General features: G+C 39.4%; 1 protein-coding gene across 1 annotated transcript in view; it reads left to right on the forward strand.

Annotated features, from left to right (window-relative positions):
* Positions 1-19,644, forward strand: part of SLC2A13 (solute carrier family 2 member 13) — a 171,772-nt gene that overhangs the window by 137,664 nt on the left and 14,464 nt on the right. The window contains exon 7 of the mRNA XM_076328876.1: positions 2,348-2,473. Coding sequence (XP_076184991.1) covers positions 2,348-2,473 — 126 coding nt within the window. The remainder of the gene's footprint in view (positions 1-2,347; positions 2,474-19,644) is intronic.

The following is a 19,644-nucleotide window of genomic DNA, read 5'->3' on the forward strand; positions in this document are numbered from 1 at the left end:
CCTGAAATTTTCCAAAGAGAAAGACCACTTTAATGTGTTAAATTTTGCACATGGTGTTCACATTGAATATAATTTGCATATAGTTGACTTAAAAATCCACTGCTGCTCTTGATAGCATGTAGTATTTGGAAATGTCTGCTTTCTCTGCCAGGCTGCTATGCTGGATGTGCTAGCACCCTGGGTCTTTTTAGAAATTCATGTTGTTGAAAGGTACTTTGATATACAACATAATTTGAGTGGAAGATGTTCTACAATTTGAAAATCACATATCAGCATCCTGTTTGATATTATAGGATTCTTTTCACTAGAAGATGCTATAATTTTTTAGTTATTTTTAATATTATCATTACATACTTAAACACACTTGTAATTTATAAAAATGTCTTTATTCATCTGCAGTCTTCTGTTCCTGTCAACTGCTTTGGTTGCTGCCCATTGCTGTCCTAATATTGATTAACAAAATGTAACTAAGTCTTGCTAATGTAATACTGGAATTGTCCTTTCCTTTCATAATTGATAATTGCAGAGTTATAATTTTCTCATTTATCTTTGCAAGAGAAGGAATGTTTACTACAGTTAGGTGATTGACTTCTACCTGAAAGTTTTGCTTCATCTCCATTGTAAAAATGTTTTCTGCAGTTTATATCTCTATTTAAAGAGCTGATTTAATGCAGCTTTCCTAATATAAAATAAACAAAAGCTGTTCAAACCTGAATTTGACCTATCAGTTAAGCAAGAGGAAGGTGTACTTAAAATAGATTTATTTTCTAAAAAGTAGACAACATGGAAATTCTGCAGTAATTTGATAATTTAGAAAGCACACAATAACAAAGAGCACAAATTTCTGAAACTTGGGAGAAGTAGGAAAATGCAAATTAATACACTGTTTTTAACACTTTCCCAGCCCTCTTTTTTTGCCAACTACCATATGAATTGACCTTATTATAACTCTTTTAGAAACCTCATAGTAAGAGAAGTTTAAATGACTAGATTTTAAATGTGTACTTTCAGACTTTTTAAATCCATATAATCTGCTTTACTGATACAGTTTCTTGGGACTTGGTTATACAGTTACTTTTACTTTTTCTCATAATGGTATAGTAGTTTAAGCAGATTATTTCTTCATTCACTAAGTCATTGTTATGATAAAGATACACACTCAGAAAGGATTATTTCCTTGGTTTTGTTGTTACAGGGATATATGTTGAAGCTATTTTGGTCACCTTAATTATACATTTCCAGATGTAACATTTCAAAGTTTAATTTTAGTTTCAAATTTCCAGACTTACTCCATGTTTTACAGTTTTTCGTTCTCCTATTTTTAACTCCTAAAGTTACCCTTTAGAATATATCAGAGGCTTTACTGATGAGGATGTATCTCTGAATCTGAGATGGCTTCTGGGGAAGATAAACACCTGGGTAGTTTAACCACAGCAGCAATGGTCTTGAGTGTTTGCAAGATCTGGCGAAGCTTGTGCCAGAAGCTTTCAGATAACTTGCACTGCATGAAGGGTTTTGGAATGTCTTCATAGCTCACATGCCCAAATCCACTCAGTTTGTTCTCAGAGGCAGGTTTTAGACTGACACCTAAGTGAGGTATCTGTAGGGCACTTGGCGTCTAGGCTCCCAGTAGTCAGTGGGGATGTGGTCAGTGTAACCAGTGGAGTCTAGAGAACAGTTTTATCGTCTAGTCACTTGAATAGCTTGCAAGATTGCATTGAGGAAACTTTGCGTAAATGTAAGCATCTCTTGCTCTTTGAGACTACCAAGGAAATCAGAGATATCTGTATGGAGCTGGCAAGTGTGATGCATGAGAATGATCTGCAAGAGCACTGCATACTCTGCATTGGCAGGTGAAGGGCAGGCCGGGATGTTTCTGGGCACTAGATGCCTGTATATGAATCGGCTCCATTGACATATTGGCTCCGTCTATCAAATATAATGGGAGCTCAGGCGCCTAGTTCCCACATGGAGACACATGGTGTCGTGATCTCAGACTGACTCCCACATCTGTATGTGCCCAAATCCTAGTTTGTTTATTAGGTATGATGTATGATTCTTTCTTTTCAACCCCAATCTGTCTTTTTTTAATTTAAATTCATTCCACAAGTGAATTCTCCTACAGCCTGATCAGGTGTCACTGCGAGATTTGCAAGTGGGCCACCAAAATGTGGTACAGAAGAAGGCAAAAGCAATCTGTATTAGTTTTTGGGCAGTTTCTATTATCTTGTCTCCAACACTGACAACTTGACTTTGTGCATCCCAAGATTGATTAGGAGATGCTGTTGGTTTTGACACATACAAATGAATAAAGTGTTGCTTAAGTATTTCTTTCTTTCTCTTTCAGTTATTGTAATGGATGTATGTTAGATCCAGACTGTGGTCTCTGCTACAAATTGAATAAATCAAGTGTTGTTGAGTCCTCATGCATTCCTGTTGATAAAGATTCTACCATGAAAGCAGCGTGGGGCAGGTATGTCACTTTTCAAGATTTTCTGGTCTTATGCTCTACTGACGGTGTATTTTGTGCTATTGAGAACACTTTTTGCTTTTACATAAAATGTTATGCTTAGGGTGTTCTGGAAGGAAAAAATAACTTGGCATTGTCAAAAATGGGCAATTACATTCTAACAACTGTTCTAAATAAAAGCCTTGACCCTGATGTATACAGCCAGTTCGGTGTAATCTGCCACTTAGAAAGTATGGCAAAAGTACACTAGCAATTAGGAAAATTACTCTTCCCTGATGTCTTCATTCGTTTGAGGGGCATATTCCCTAGGTATACACTTAAAGCCCTCTGAATTAATTTTCTTTTTAAATGCTTTAATTAAACCACACTTTTAATATCGGCCTACTAAAGAAACCAAGTTGCTCAGCTGAATAATCTAAAATGATAAAAATCTGAAAAGTTCAAATTGTCAAAAGCATGGATTGTGGCCACAGATTTCTGTGTTCCTGTGCTTAAAAGCGGTGTCATGCCATGCGTTGCACTTGGAGTGTAAAAATGTGTGCATTCATAGAAAAGTCCTAATGCAACTGCAAAATACATCACGCCTCTTTTTCTTAAGCAGCACAAAGATTCCCTGTGAAGTCACAGCAATCTTCAGGTTTTCTGAAGTATTGACTGTTCTTAAGGAATGGTTTTATGAGTTGGAACAACATCCTGTAAAGGCTTTATCAATACTTTAATAATGATTAGGGCTTGGATTAGAGTTTAGAATGGGTCAGTGCCACAAGGGAATTACATAATTACTGCTGATAAAATGTGTAATTACTGCTGATAAAACCTCCTCGCCATAATTCACCTATGCCACCCACACACCATAAACATACCTGGGAAATATGCAAAGGTTCGTGTGGTGGTTTGGGCTTTTTTATTTTTTTTTTTTTTTAACTTTCATGTGTATTTCTCAGAAGTTAAAACCAAGTGCCTTAGTGGCAGTGAGTCATATTGGACAGAGGTTGGAAGGTATGAAAATATCTACTAATTGTAAAATCATTGATTTAAAATGACTCTAAAATTGCCCTCCTTTTGATTTCAATACTATTAGAATGTTATGCCTAGTAGTTCTTTCCAGATACAGAAGAGGGTAGCTTATATGCTTTGTAATCTTAATTTAAAAGCACTGTGATCATTTGGGGGCTATGACTGTTTATTAATAAATAACTGTGAAAAGTACAAAATCTCATCCTTCTTGCTTTTTCTGTGACTATCTTCAATGGTGCATTATACAACATACTTTGCATATTACCTAATATCCTGATATGCTCTCCAACACTTGGACTCTCATATTTGTAAATTAACAGATCTGTCTTTGTATTCCTGGTCAACATTCATTTCATATATGCTGTAGTTTTAAGTAGCGTGTCTGTAGTTAGCAAAATCATGCTAACACACAGGAAGACGTAAATGGAAACATAAACTTGTTACGAATAGTTGAGAGATAAAATCAAACTTTATTTATTAGGCAGTCTTATTGTATAACGTAGTAAATGTGGGCATCAGTAATCCTTTTATATTCACTCTCACATAATCCTCCTTGCTGTACAGCCTATTGGAGCAAATTAGATAGGAAAGGAGAAATACTTCCTTTCCATATTGCAAAATACAATATTTCCATATTGTACAATAATTCCATAGTATAAAGACCCTGTTCAAAATCTTTCAAGAGAAAACTGAACAATTTTAATGTTATATTGTTAGTCATTAGAGTGAAAGTTCTGCCTTAAGAAAGAAAACCAAAGAAATTCCACATTTCTTTTTCCAAAGATTATACGTTCATCCCTATTTCTGGTGTTTATTTCATTAATTTCTAATCTCGTCTCCACTTGGTCTGTGTAATCAGGCAGTTTTATAAAAGCCGGTCCTTCAAGCTGTGAAATGTCAGGTGGCACCTTCTGTGCCTTCCAAGCCCTGTGGAACAGGCAAGCATTTCACCTCCTCCTCCTCCTCCCAGATAGGTGTATTTCTTCATACTGGTCCAGAGGGAATCCCCATAGATTTTGGCTTCCAAGGGTTCACATTCACGTACCCCCCCCAGCTCTGCTTCCTCGAATCCTGAGTCTGCTTTACAGCAAAATCGCTCCCACAAAGCCGTAGGATTTCCCCGCCAAGCGAGAAGATTGCTGCAGTGAAAACAGTGTAGTTACATCCCCAGTTGTGTCTCAGAGCAGCAGGAGTCATCTGCATCTTTCTGGCAGCATAGGGAGAACAAGTGCCTAAGACAAACTAACAGCACCTGTGAAGAAATTACGTCCATGCTGATGCTTGAAATTGCATCCCTTTGTTTCACAAAGTTACTTTGTCATGAGCTAGACATACAGTGGCAGTTATTTTAAAAATACATGGCATTTTTACGATCAGAAACTGATTTAATAATTTGAAAGATGATTTTGTGATCTATGTACAGCTGATAACCATAATTATCACATGCAGCCTCTTTATAACTCCTGTGTATCCTGATGGCTTCATGCCATCCAGTATTGGCTGAACGGGTTTAAATGGCTTAAAACCTCCAGAGTTACGCTGGCCTCAAACAGCCAATTTATTTTGCCATTAATTTTGCTCAGGAGAGAAGAAAGACCTGAGCTATTTGTTTGGGATTTGTTGGACCTCAGTTTGCCTGAGCGTTAGCAAAAGCAGCAGCTCTGACTACCTTGCCTGATGCAAGAGGTTCAGAGAAACAGCTTCTGCTGGGCTTGGATTGACGGTGCCGTACAGAGCATTTCACTGCTGCTGCCACCATCGCATTTTGTTTATGATTTTTCTGCTGGAAAGCCGGGAGCTGCAGCCATGGAGAGCTGCCTTCAGTCACACCACACGACGTGCACGCAGCCACATAGCTCTGCAGCCATCTTAAGCCCAACCGTCCTGACGTTCGCTCAGGGGTTTATCTATTCCTGATGTGTAACCTACCAACAAGGTGAGAGCTGCTTGGAGGCACCAACAGAGAAGGCTTTGTCATATTTTTTTAAAGCTCTCTCTGCAGCCGTGCAAGCTGACATGGATAACCCTCCTGTTTATATATTTATAGCTTTGCACTGTTCTTCACAGTTGATCCCAAGGTACTTCGATAACACTGACGTAACAGGCAATGTTTTGACTGTTATCGTAAAATACTGTAATGTATTTTTAGTTGCAAGAAGTTTCCCTAGTGCCAGTCTGGTGTACTAGACACCACCTCTATGTTTATTGTTAATCATATTTATTCGGTTACGGTATGTTCTAAATTGAGAAGTTCTGGGGAGGGGAGGGAAGGGAAGAGAGCAGAGATTTCAGTCTCCTATGGCTGCCAGCAAGGCTGTTTATATTGCTGTGGTTGTCATAGAAACCTAGGGAGACAATTAGAGTGTCCAAATGTTTTTCAGGAAGAATATAGCATTTTGGTTCTTTTGAATATAGGGAACCCTGTAGCCAGCCGTGGCCCTGGCGGAGGGAGACCGCCTAAGGATAAATCTGACCAAGTCCAAGTCAGGCCTTGAAACAGCATGGGTAGTGCGCAATGGCTACACTTGTAAGATCATAAATGTAAGACAAAGAATAGAGATTTATTTTTTTATTTATTTAATCAGTTACATAAGCCTGACTCTGGTATTGGAATAACACAAAGAGGAGCGTCTTGCCCAGGGCATCAGCACAGTCAGGTGCTTTGCTGCCCGTGGTATTACTGAACCAGTCAACAAAACAACTGTTGACATGCAAACCTTGCTGCCTCCAGCTCTGCCCAGGGACATATAAAGGATGGTTTCAAGGCAGTCAGCAAGAATATTCTTAAATTATTGACTTTGTAATAAAAGAAGAGGAGCTGTGTCTTCTCTCTCACTGTGGCCTGAGGGTTCTGTGTTGGGACTCTGTTCCTCAAGATTTAGGGAAGTTTTGCATTTAGCAGTAGCACAGAAGGGCTTGCAGTTCTGTTCTCTTCATGAACATCGAATTATAAAATCCCCATGAAGTTGATAAAAAGCATTATCTCACTTTTACAGATGGGGATGCAATGGGAAAGTTCCAATATGAAGCTCAGGTGGCACGACAGAGGTCACGGGCAGAGTCCATCTCTCTGCCAGGACTGAATGTGGAGGTGATTGCTTTCAGTTCTGTGCTTTCAGAGCACAAACTGAAATCTAGTTTTTCCTCACAATTGCAATTACTCCCACAGTACTCTCGGAAACCTTGAAACTTCTGTCCATGTAATTGCAATAACCGTAAAGGCCAGCCAAGAATGCTCTAGAAGTAACTTTAAATTGCATTAATTTTCTTACAGTTGAAAGAATAACCATGCAAGGAAAGGAGCTACTAATAGTGCCTTGACATGACATTAACCTTGACATGAGTACGTTGTCTAGACCACAGGAGGCCCACAACTGTGAGCTAAAAGGCTCGCATGAGTGACTCTGAGCAATCTCCCTCTGGAGAGAAAGATGTTGACTTTATACAGTAAACAATTATGAAGAAATTATAACATCATTTGCAGATCAGAGGCAAGCCTAGAAGCCATCCTGTCCACAAAATTAGCTGGCAGGTCTCCACAGTCCCCAAAGGAGGACGATTGGGAACAGAAATCTATAAAGGGAGAGGAGCTGAGTGATTTACTTTCTTCAGCCATTTTTATTAACTTCGTTAGAGGCACATCTCCCTGCCATGGGAGTTTAATGCTTCATGGAGAATCCTGCTTTCGTCAATATAAAGATGCATTCCTCCCCTCTCTGGGGGCATTCATTGCAAAGGCGAGTGCAGAAAGAGCATTTGGGAAGCTCTTCATTTTCCTCTGGCCAGTGCTCTCCTGACCTCTTTCCTTCCGTGTAAAATTAATGGCATGTTTGCAGATGCTCGATAATGCTGTTATGTGTCACTGCGTGCCTGTTGCTCGCATCCATCAGTTTGCTGAGGAGTTTAACTGTATCTCAGAAACCTGTTCTGGGGAAAATTGGGTTTAAATTACACAGGCAATGTGAGGAAGCAGGTCAGGCAGGCAGTCAAACCCTGGTTCTCAGCTTCAGAAGAGTTTCCACCGCAGGAATGTGCCTAACGACCTTGGCATTCGAGCCTGGATGCTAACTAGATTCCAGTGGTTAAAAAAAAAACCCACAGGAGTTCATTAGCTGGATTCTCAGACAACAGCCTGGTTTATGTCCAACGGGGGACGTGCCAGTGTCTGTCACAGCCTCGGGAGTATTCTGGGAAGCTTTACATTCATACAGTGCTGCCTATTGTCTAATGCATAGCAGATGAGACTGTTAAAATGATTAGAATACTTTTTCTTTGTAGCAACATTAGACTTTTCTAGAAATGTCAGGTTCTTTTTGCTGCTTGTAAATACAGACAGGCATAAATAAGTTCATTACACTTGTTTTGCTAGTCACTGTCTTATAAAGATGATTTTGCAATGTGACAAGTATGTTTGTAAAAGTTGCTATGACTGCTTTACTAATGCTAAAAAAATGTATGTGCGTCTTCACACATTTAAAGACTAAGAATCTATTTCCAGTACGTCATGGGGAACGGGTATACAGACCTTTCCTGTTACCACGGAAAGGCTAGCACTGGAGCAGCCTTCCAAGAATGAAGTACTCTTCTGTCCCCGGGTAGACATTGTTTGTTTTGTCATGCAGGAACTATTGGTAGAAGATTTTATTGCTGAAATGTTGATTTGGAATCTTTCTACAAGGGCCTGCATTGAAAAGTGATGCTAAATTCAGCAGCAATTAGAGGAGAAACTAGTATTTCTCTTACTAGGTCTTCAGATCGATAGCTGAAGATTATACATAGGATTATAGTTCTACATGTGCAAAGTAGGAAAGTAAAGGGAGTAAATGATTCGGGAAAGTAGCAGAATCTACAGAATATTTACATCTGCATGTATATCGGCAGCACTCAGAAGAGCTGCGACTATAACCAGCAGCCTTAGCAAAACTTCTTTCTGGACGATATGCTAAATGTTTACTAAGTTGAGATATTCATCACTTCAGTAGGAACCAGAACACAGAATCCCCGCTCTCCCCTCTGGGATCATTTAGGAAAGAAACACAAAATATATGCAATTTCAAATAGAATTAAATTCTGATTATCTTCACCATTGCCAGTAAGTATGGAAACTTGGAGTAGCCGGGTGGCAGTAGGCAATGCTGTTTGTCCTGTTTGATTAGGAGTACGTACTTCAGCGTAATGATACCTAATACACGTTAGTGAGGTGTGCGAAAACAGCAATGAAAAAAGATCTGAAACTGATTACAGTCTTTGTCAGCCTAAAATCTAAGGCACAAGGTCTTTTCTGGGAGGAGGATATTAGACAGTCTAATCATGGACTAATGGTTGCACATACCGATGTGATTCTGGAGAGCTGGGGAGGTGGAGGAGGAACTCAAGAAATCTTGTATGCATATTTTAACGCCTTTTCTGCTAACTGGTAAGAGCAAATAGGAAGAATAGAAGGGTAAAGTGCTGCAGCATATTGTGTCCTTATAGATGAAGTCTGCTCTTGGTGATGCAGGAGTAGGTAGCAAAATAAGTGCAATTTTAATGTTCTGATTCTTTCAGCCACTCTTCCCACTCAAATCTTTGAGGCATCAGGTTTTTAAGTTCTTCTAAAAGGAAATTATTTCATGGTGGGCCTGATAACCACGATAAGATCTCTTTAAGCATTTAAAAATATGGTACAATTTATATATGTACTTAAATAATTTAAATTGTGGATGGAATTTTGTTGTAACATTGACAGAAGATACAGTCTCTTCATACTCATTTTCAAGGGGAAGAAAACCCATTTTGTATTATTTTATTTTTGACTTAATCTGTTGCCTGACCAATTAAGATCCTTTGTATATTCTATCTGCATTGTAGGTCTAAAATAATGAGCAGACCAACATGATAATCTAAACTGAAACTATCTACCTTCCTTTAGAGTAATTACTTAGGAATTACTGTTAATAGCTCTAACTCATTGTATCTACTCAACCAATGGCAAATTCTGGATGCTTGAAAGGAAGGACAAAATACCCTCCTAGTCAGTCCTGTTATGAAGTGAATGTATTCTGACTCTGGAAATGTATATGCTGAAGACAAAATTTACTTGTTGGAGACACCCAGTACAAAACAGGATTTTAAAGCAGGTCTGATTAGTTTGAAACATCGTTTGTGTTGTTTTCTACCAGTTCGTTTGTATTGCACTTTGCTGCTGAACACCGCTTCAAGATCTAACTCTAAGTTATTATTTACAAGGCATTCTGGTAGAGAGTGCTGAAGAGACAGATGCTGACAGCTATTTGGGTTAGTTGTTGTAACAACTACTTCAGATGCTATAGGATTGAGGTAACTGGAATAGAAAAGCAAAAGTGGCCCTTGAGCTAAAACATTCCAGAATGGGAGTGGGAATGGGAATGGGAATGGGAAGGGAAGGGAAGGTGGTTTGTGTCAGGAAAAATTGTGTTACAGTTATTTAAATGGAAACTGTTTGAGTTTGTGCTCTTCACCACTTAAAAGTGGTCCAAGGAAGAAGATGCTGTGGTGTTTAAAATTTGAATTTACATCCTGTTGAAGGAGCAAGCTTTCTGCTCATTTCAGTCATTCTGTGGTCAGCTGAGATGGGACTAGAATAAATCTTGTTTCCATTTTAAAAGCATGTTTGCTGTTAGTTGACAAAGGCGATAGATATGAAAGCAAAGGAAAAAAATGCCAATGTATATGAGAGAATTGACAGTCTCTTGGCAGCGTGCTTAGACTATGTGGATAATTCCTGCAGCTTTCCTCTCCCTCTCTTATGAAATGTACACTGGAGAAGAGAGTTTTTTATTGCCCATAGGACCCTGCTGCTAATTAGCCACTTCAGCTGCTCATCTTTTTAGGGACAGATTGAGTGACGTCCATGCCTCACCAAGGGGGTTCTCCCAGGGCGGTGTCACAGCAGGGGCAGAGCATGGCCCTGGCGCTCTCCTCGGCCACGGGAATCGGAGCGAGGGGCAGAGAAGGATGCTTCACCAGAGAGCATGAGCGTGCAGGGAGCTACTGCTGGGAGAGAGCTGGGGATTTCCCCTTCCACCTTGGAGCTAAAGCAAAAGGAACTGACTCATATTTGGGAGCGTGTGGATTTTTTTTCTGAGAGGGGAATATTTCCGATAGTTGTTTTTCACATGTGTTCAGTTATTGACTCTGAAGTGCAGATTTAGATAAAAATCCTCAGTGAAAATTGTCTCAGCAGATTCCTTTAATTCAGACTTTACACTCTGAAATGAATTTGCTAAATTGAAATTTTCTCTGTTTTGTGGGCGGAAAATGTTTTTGAAAGATGCATGTGGTTGGGGATTTTTATTGATAAAGAATGTTCAGCAGGGTCGAACCCAGTCCTCCGTATAGCAGCTTGTACCTTTAACAGCATCCCTAATCCAAATCTTACACACATTTATTCCATAATAAGTAACTCTTCAATAATCACATCATCTGATTTAGTAAAATTGTGATCTCTTCCCTTCTTAAAAGGATGAAGTATTCAGAGGTGTTTTTTTTTTCTTTTTGAGGGAAAATAAATTATCACATTTCTGCATTAGGACTGTTGAATAATTCAATATGTTTGATGAGTTTAATTCATATAAATTATTGTATGTGTTGTCTGCATGTGTGGTTCATTTCCTTGAGAATGGAGGCAGTAACATCAATCCCTCACTGGCACAAGATGAGCTGGAATTATTGATTCATTTGATTTAAAGTCGTGACTTTATTTTAACTCAGCTTGTCGGTTAGTACAGGCTGGGAAATGGGCAGTCTGTTACATGGCAGGTCGTGCTTCTGAAGAGCAGCACTTTGGGCATTTCTTCTTGCTTGTAGGATGTACAGACTTTCTTTTTTCCTGTAGCTTTCCACAGCTGTCACATTAGCTTTGCATAGATGATAATGAGAGATGAGTTTGAGGCTCTGCCTGATTATTTAGTTTTTCAGACCTGTGATTCAGATGATGTATGTTTCCATTTAGCATATTTTCTTAGCAAAATAACTGTTGTTAAAAAGCACTTATTTATGTAAAGTTCTTTTTAGTTGTCAGAGGCCATGGAAAATAGATGATTACTTTGATTTCTGCTGAGTTCTTCTACTGCCAGATCCCAAACTTTGAGTTTCATGTAACAATGAAGGCTTTGGTACCCAACGTTTATAAATGTCATAAACTAGAGTTAGTGTAAGCACTTACCATTTCTGTATTTTATAAGATTGCTTAGATTTGGCATAGGTATTGCGCCTGCATGCACAAATCAAAGCAGAGCAACACTGTATGTTAAGTGCTCACTCTCACAAATCAGGCGTGAAATAATTATCTTGTTATAAGTGGTCTTAGAGTATTATTTAAATCTCCTTGGGCCTCCATTTTCAGTTACAACATTAATGATTTCCAGTGAATTTTAGGGCTGACAGTGGAAGAATCATTCTTTGGATAGCTCTGTTGGTTGACTTAATTCTGAGCCTCCCCAGTACAGCCTGTGTGGGCAGGGATGCGGTGCTTCATTCCCCTTCTGAAGCACCAGTTTCTCCGAGCTTTTTAGGGCAGAGCTATTGCCACCTACTGGAATCAAGGAAAAGCTCCTTTTTAAAAATAATCTTCCATCATTTATTTAAAATGATGAACGCAAGATCTCAAATTTTTAGTCTGGACAGATTTCAGTTGTAATGGCAGAAAGACATTTGCTAGCAATAGTTAAAATGTAGTATTTGTATCTAAACTGCTGTTACAGAAATTGAATGTAACAGTTCAGTACTTCAGGTGGAAGGGTAGGTTGGCCAAAAGGTTAAAATATAAACTTTATATGTACGTCAATAACTAGAAATTAAATAGAGCAGGCAAGCGCTAAAAAAGGTATGCTAATACATGTAATATTGATCTATATTTTAAACTCCTTGTTCTTACAGTTTTTTCTCTCAAGTTCAACAGAAAAAGCAAATTCAGAAAATTATTTTTAGGCCCCCCCTTTCCTTTTGATTTCAGTGGAAATTTCAGAAGGATAAATGTTTTGTTCTCTCTTCACTTCCCATTGAAATACGTGGTTGATCATGATTTTAAGGTTTTAACAGCTCTGTGGAAAATCATTTCTGCACAGTGCCGGTTTGGCAGACTCTGTAAGGCGCAGGGACTGCTGCGTGATATGAGCAGTAAATGAAGTAGCTTTAAAATCTCAGCAGCGTGCCTGCAGCAGCAGAGCCTGACCCGAGCTGCCCGCCAGGCGCTTTGCTTGCAGGGCAGGCATCCTTCTGGGGGCTTTGGGACTGGAACTTGGCAAATAAGTTACTTGGATGATGAATTGCATCGGTAATGCTCACCATTCGGTGCCACATCTGGTAACTTGTTATAATTGTGTCAGCATGTCCCATCTGTGTTTTGAGTTTGGGGGTTGGGTGGGATTTGCTTTGTTTTTCTAAATTGAACTATAAAATATTGCCATTCTCTACTAACTTGATATACCAGGTTTCAACCTAAGAGCATGTTTTTTTACAATACCTTTGCATGTCTAAAACTTCAGGGTAATTAAAAGCAATAATTTTTTTTCTGTTTATTGTTTTCTGGCATGTTTGGAAGCATTCGGAAAAACAAGATTGTAACACTGAAATAGAACCTATGTCATTTGGAGGTTGAACTTCCAGTCAATATTTCTGCTAAGTTACCTTCATCCTGAGTTACAACCATCACCTTGATTTCTTTGTCTTTGGTCTTTTTTGACCATGGGCTTAGAATTACTTTTGGCAATTGTAACTCAAGTGATGCTTTTGAGATGCTGATAACATTCCTTTGATAATACTACTGACACATGGTGAACAGCGCAAACGTCAATAAAGGTTACTTGTAAGTGCAAGTAAGAATAAGAAGTCTGGATAGAATTTGTCCTACTCAACTTCAGATGTCTAAAATTTTGACCTTGAGCTGTCTTGTAGTTCCTTGACTGATGGAGTAGAAGATGCTGTTCCTTATTACTCCTTATTTGCAGCTGGCCTTTGCCTGTATTTATAGAATAGACTTTGTTACGTCATGCCAGCAATTCTTGCACGCTGTTCTGTTAATAATACTTTAATTAATATTAAAATATTGATACTTGTTTTATTGAGCCCTAAGCTCAGCCCTTTCCACCAGTATTCATTGAGGTGATCTGTCTTCATATACCATAGGAAAGAGGTGTCTCCTGGGAGAATTGATACTTCTGCAGTGAATAGGCAGCTGGTTGATATTTCTGTTGTAACAAAAGAACTTTACAAATCCTAATTATTAAGTAAATTAAATGTAAAATCAGGTGAAAAAACAAACAAGATTAAACATTAGGTAGAGATTTATTTGATGGTAAACTTGCATGAAATTCTAAAATGCTGCATTTGACATAATCTTCAGACCAATTTGTTTCAGTAATTTAATTATTAAGTATTCATGCTGCAAGGAGATACAATCAGAAAGACTAAATGCTTTTAGATCTGGAAACAGAAGCTAGAAAGTCTCCAATTCAATTACCCCAGTTCTGTCAGTAATTTGGTTGGAGCCTGGCGCTCCGTCCATAAGCTCTCAAAAATATCAGAGCAGGGATGACCCAGAACTTCCACACAAAAACGCTGGGAGCAGCAGAACCGCTCCAGGGAAAGACCGGGAGCACTGAGCTACAGAGAAGGGTTTTCACACAACCAAAATATTTAATATGCTAGTCTATCACAGGTGCTGAATGCCAGTCTGTCTTTACCAAAAAAATACTTGAGTCCTACATTTCTGAGCATTTTTGTCCTGAAAGAGCTCAAACAAAATGAAGCCTGCCTGCCTGCAGGCACCTGTGAGTAATAGAGAGTGGCCAAATCTGTCTGGTTTTCAGTGGAAAGCATCATGCGGCCCTGCTTAGCTCCGTGAGCCCCTCGGGGCAACTGGTAGCTGCCTTCCAGTTAATGCTCATCACTGAGATCCCCCAAAGGTTGTCTATCAGGAAAAAAATGACCAAATTGTTAATGAGCGCTCCCTCCTTCCAGAGAAATAAGGGAAGCCAGCAATGACTGGATGAAGGCACGGGTGCATATGTGTGCTCGCTGCTGAAGCTGGTTGTTCCAAAAGTGAACTATTTCTGTATAACCACAGAAAAGCCACTAAACAAACTGTAAAGCACATTCTGGGGTCACAGGGAGTCCACAAGTCTTTCTCAACCCTGACGGCTGCTGGAAGGGAAATAATAGCTCATTCTGCTTCCAGAATGCCTCTGCACTACCTTTTTGCTGGTTGTCATGCAGAGATAGCTTTGTGCTCATGTTGTTTAAAATTTGTGAAATGGCATCTCTTTCATGAGCAATTAAATATTCCCAGATGCCATTTCTTGCGAGGGCTTGCCGTGTGCCTGCGCCGTTGCTGTGGCACGAGATGTTTCTTTTCAGTTCGTGGTTGATTGCTGTGAACAGGATTGAAGGGGCAGGGAGGATTTGCAGCAGTCGCCAAGGCGGTGGTAGCAATAGTTCTCTTGTCCCACCAACAGCAGTTGTGCATGCAAGTCACGTCATTGAGCCACAGCCCCATCGCACACATCACATCTCCAGCCAGACCTGCACACGAATACGTGATGCTTTAGGTGTTACAGCAGTGGGTCTTGCCCTCTACCACATCATGGCGTTTTTTCCACTCTGTCTGGTAGAATGCAGTGTTTTTCTTATATTTCTTGATACTACTGTAGTACTAAAATATCTATTGATCGTGACAAAGGCTTCAAAATGTTGGGCAGTATCACATCCATTGTATTTACCCAAATTTCTAAACATTCTTTGCTGATCTGCACCTCAGTGAAGTTCTCCGAGAGTTGATGATACTTGAAAGAAAGAATTAGTGAAAACTACAGCATTTAACCGATTGAAATTTTTCAATATGAGAATTAGGACCGAACTAACTATTTCTCTGTCTCTTACTGGATTTTGCTCTTTGTGAGAATCGGCTTAGACTTTTTTAAATACAGCACTGGAATCTGGGAGGCTTCGTGACCTGCTGATGGCACTCTGCTGGAGCCCACCTCTGTGTTTATAAAGTGGTTGGAGTTCTCAAGCACATCAGTAGTTTGGAAGCTGCAAGAAACAGTAAAATCTGTCTTAAAAGAGGAACAAAAGAGGTAAAAGATTGAGGGTTAGTAAAGTTGTTCAAGGACATGAACAAAGTTTTGTGGTGAGAGGTGAGATTTCAGTGGACCAGCAGGCACAACCTCTTGTAGAGGCACAAACTTTATCAACAGGATATGCCTGTCAATAAAAGGGACAAACCCAAGGTTTATATGCATACTAAGAATGTTTCAGTAAGGATTGCCAGATGGTTTAGTGCTTGTGATGCATTGTGATTTTTTTTCTTTTTGTTTTTGGTTTTTTTGGGGGAGGGGTTGAGATCAGGGTTTGTATTCTACAAATGAAAAGGCAGGAAAAATTACTGAAGGTCTTGGTCTTTAAAGTACACAGGTGTAAGAGGCTGTAAACCATTGGAGTACATCCTTCAGAGGGGGAAAAAGGGCAAGAACCTTACATTGCCTGCTGTTGCCTTCTGAGCCTTACCAGAAGCGTTGCACTCTTTCACTGCTGCTTTTTCATCCTGTTAGCCTGCAAATAAACAGAATGATCTTTAAAGTTGCAAAAATATATCCTTGTGTCTTCTCATGAAAACATTTAGCAGATGTGGGCTTTGCTTCTCCTTTAACGTTACCTTGCTGTAACTTTAACCTTGTATGACGTCTGGTTCCAGTGAAGCTTGCTCTGATGTTTTTGAGAAATATTTTCTGCAACTAAATATCAACATATCAAGCTAATAAGTGAGTCATACTTTAAATTGAGAAAAAGCTGTTCAGAATATATATTAAAAAAATAATCTCTGTCTTTACAAAAAAAAGTATCTTTAAACTATTTACTCAGTTTTATGAAGAATCTATCCAGAAATAAGTGCCAGATTGTACTCTTGTTTATTTATCATACACACTGGTATTTGATTCTCCATCTTAGAATTATCACTCACTGCTGCCGGTATCACTGAATTTTACAGTTTCAAACCCTAAAGTAGTCTTCTGGGTATACATAATAAACCCATTGTTGTCATGGCTTCTTAACTTGAGAATACCACATCCAATTTTTACAGCTATGATTTCAACCTGTGAACCCTTCAGCTGGGTGTTAACCGAGTCATCTTCTGCTGGCTGTTGAGTATAGTCTTAGACTTGGATATAAGTGGATATAGAATGGACCTCTGTGCACTCAATTTGTGTAGTAATATGTTTAGATATTTCAGTTTTTTATTTAAACTACTTTTATAAGATGCTTATTGTCTTTAAATATATATATAAAATTTTAATAACCCTTTTTGACAAAAAAAATGCAAAAAAACCTTTTTCAAACAAAAACAAAACCATTTTTATTTTATGATCTTTCTGTTCCTTTTTTTTCAGTCATTTCATTTTTTGTTGAAAATTGGGGCAATTTTGAAGCTTTTCACAAAAAAATGAAACACATACCATTGTTTTTCTTGCCTGAACAGCTAACTTTGTACTGTTAACTATTTGATACCTGAAAGTGTCCAATGTTTAAAAGAAACACAAAATATCGTATTTTGAAACTCTGACCTATTGTCTAATGACTAAAGTAGTTAAAATGATCATAGGTAGAAATGCACGAAGGACAGTGATATTAAGCTAAGATGCTTATTCTCAAAACTAATTAAGATTTTGCATTTTGATCAGGTTTTAGTTTGAATTCTGCCCATTAAAATTCTAGAGGCATGACTGCTAGTTGTTTAAGTGAACAGATAATTATTTTTCATAGTTGTTGTATGACAACAAGTTTGCATGTTATTAATATGATATTCGAATTATTCATTATTTGCTCATGATTATGAAATCGTACAATTTAATTATTACTGGTTAATTTTAATTTGTACTGGGGTAAACAACGGGTGTCAAGTTGGGATCAGAATTAGGACTAGGATAGGGCACTCTGTAGAGCACAGATACATCAGACGTTTCCTGATGTTTTTATTGCCATCGGATACTTTGGAAGAGTAGGAAAAAGCTTGGGAAGAAAAATAAGTCAATCTATGTGTTGTGTGATTAAGGTAATTGTATGTCCTATAACAAAAAACAGGTATTTGCTTATTACTGCTCCCGGTTTTTAAGTGTTCTGTAGCTGGGACTGGTGTACATGCGTACCTAATGGGTGCTGTCAGCTATTGTGAAATCTCAGATGGTTGGACTTTAACACTAGGTATAAATGTTATTCTGCCTTTTCCTGGTTTGAGTCCATTTCTCAAGGTAAGGAGAGCGCGAAAGACGATGAGAGAAGCTTGTCTGACGGTGTTCTGGTGGTAGCAGAGATTTGTTTCTCTCCATTCCTGGTAGATACGATGAAAAATGAAGCTTGAAACACTTGTGGTGGTGTGGTGTGACAGCAGAGTGGGAAATTGTAGCCAACGGTCTGGAGGTGGCCAGCAGGACTCGGAACGCACCAGTACAGGATAAAAGAAGTCTAATGGAATAGCAGGCTGAACTTTGAGAGGACAGGAATAGGATACAGCACTATGAAGGAGAACCTTCAGTTCAGAAACAAACCCAAAATGGAACATCTTTCCTTGGGAGATTAGAGTTATCTAATCACACAAAAGCTGCTTGCTTAGACCCACAGCTAACGAATGTCCTAACGGGCACTCAGACAGCTGAGCTTCTTCCTTTGGCAAGAGACACAGTAACTGTGTTGTCCACCCTTCAGAATCCACTAATCAGTGGTTACAAAAATACTGAAACATCCAGAATGGCAAACAATTAAGAACCCCTTTGATGTGATTAATATTGGAGAACTGTTTGTCATGGGGAAAAATTGCTCCTGTTTTCAGTCATTTGGTAGTCTATTGCTCAGTCTATTCAGATTGAATAACAGCTCCAGCACTCTATTTTTCAGTTTGGGAAAATGGAAGTGTTTGAATTCAAACTCTCTAAAGATTTTTGTCTGAATAAATAATAATGTAAAAAAAATTATGTTCATCTGTGACCAGGTGGCCGGGAACAGAGGTAAATCAGAACAAGATACTACATCTCATGCAAGTGTGCATTCTGACGTGACTGAGAATCATAGAATCATTTAGGTTGGAAAAGACCTTTAAGATCATCAAGTCCAACCATTAACCTAGCACTGCCAAGTCCACCACTAAATCATGTCCCTAGGCGCCTCATCTACATGTCTTTTAAATACCTCCAGGGATGGTGACTCAACCACTTCCCTGGGCAGCCTGTGCCAATGCTTGACAACCCTTTCAGGGAAGAAATTTTTCCTAATATACAATCTAAACCTCCCCTGGCGCAACTTGAGGCCATTTCATCTTGTCCTATCACTTGCTGCTTGGAAGAAGAGACCAACGCCCTCCTCGCTACGACCTCCTTTCAGGTAGCTGTAGAGAGAGATAAGGTCTCCCCTGAGCCTCCTTTTCTCCAGACTGAACAACCCCAGTTCTCTCAGCTGCTCCTCATAAGACTCGTGCTCTAGACCCTTCACCAGCTTCGTTGCTCTTCTTTGGATGCACTCCAGCACCTCAACGTCCTTCTTTTAGTGAGGGGCCCAAAACTGAACACAGGACTCGAGGTGCGGCCTCCCCAGTGCCGAGTACAGGGGGACAATCACTTCCCTAGTCCTGCTGGCCACACCGTTTCTGATACAAGCCAGGACGCTATTGGCCTTCTTGGCCACCTGGGCACACTGCTGGCTCATGTTCAGCCGGCTGTCAACCAACACCCCCAGGTCCTTTTCTGCCAGGCAGCTTTCCAGCCACTCTTCCCCAAGCCTGTAGCGCTGCATGGGGTTGTTGTGGCCCAAGTACAGGACCCGGCACTTGGCCTTGTTGAATCTCATGCAGTTGGCCTCAGCCCATCGATCCAGCCTGTCCAGGTCCCTCTGCAGAGCCTTTCTACCCTCAAGCACATCAACACTCCCACCCAACTTGGTGTCGTCTGCAAACTTACTGAGGGTGCACTCGATCCCCTCATCCAGATCATTGGTAAAGATACTAAACAGAAATTCAGTTCTTACCCTACAGCACACAATAAAGAAGGCATCTCTAAACTCTTTGGCTTTGTAATGGGCAAAGCAACCAGGCTTCTGATTTTGGGATTTTTTTAATTTATATTTGAATATGTGCTTTCAGTTTCCCAGGTGCA

This window comes from Aptenodytes patagonicus, chromosome 1, assembly GCF_965638725.1.
Source record: "Aptenodytes patagonicus chromosome 1, bAptPat1.pri.cur, whole genome shotgun sequence".
NCBI classification, from domain to species: Eukaryota; Metazoa; Chordata; class Aves; order Sphenisciformes; family Spheniscidae; genus Aptenodytes; species Aptenodytes patagonicus.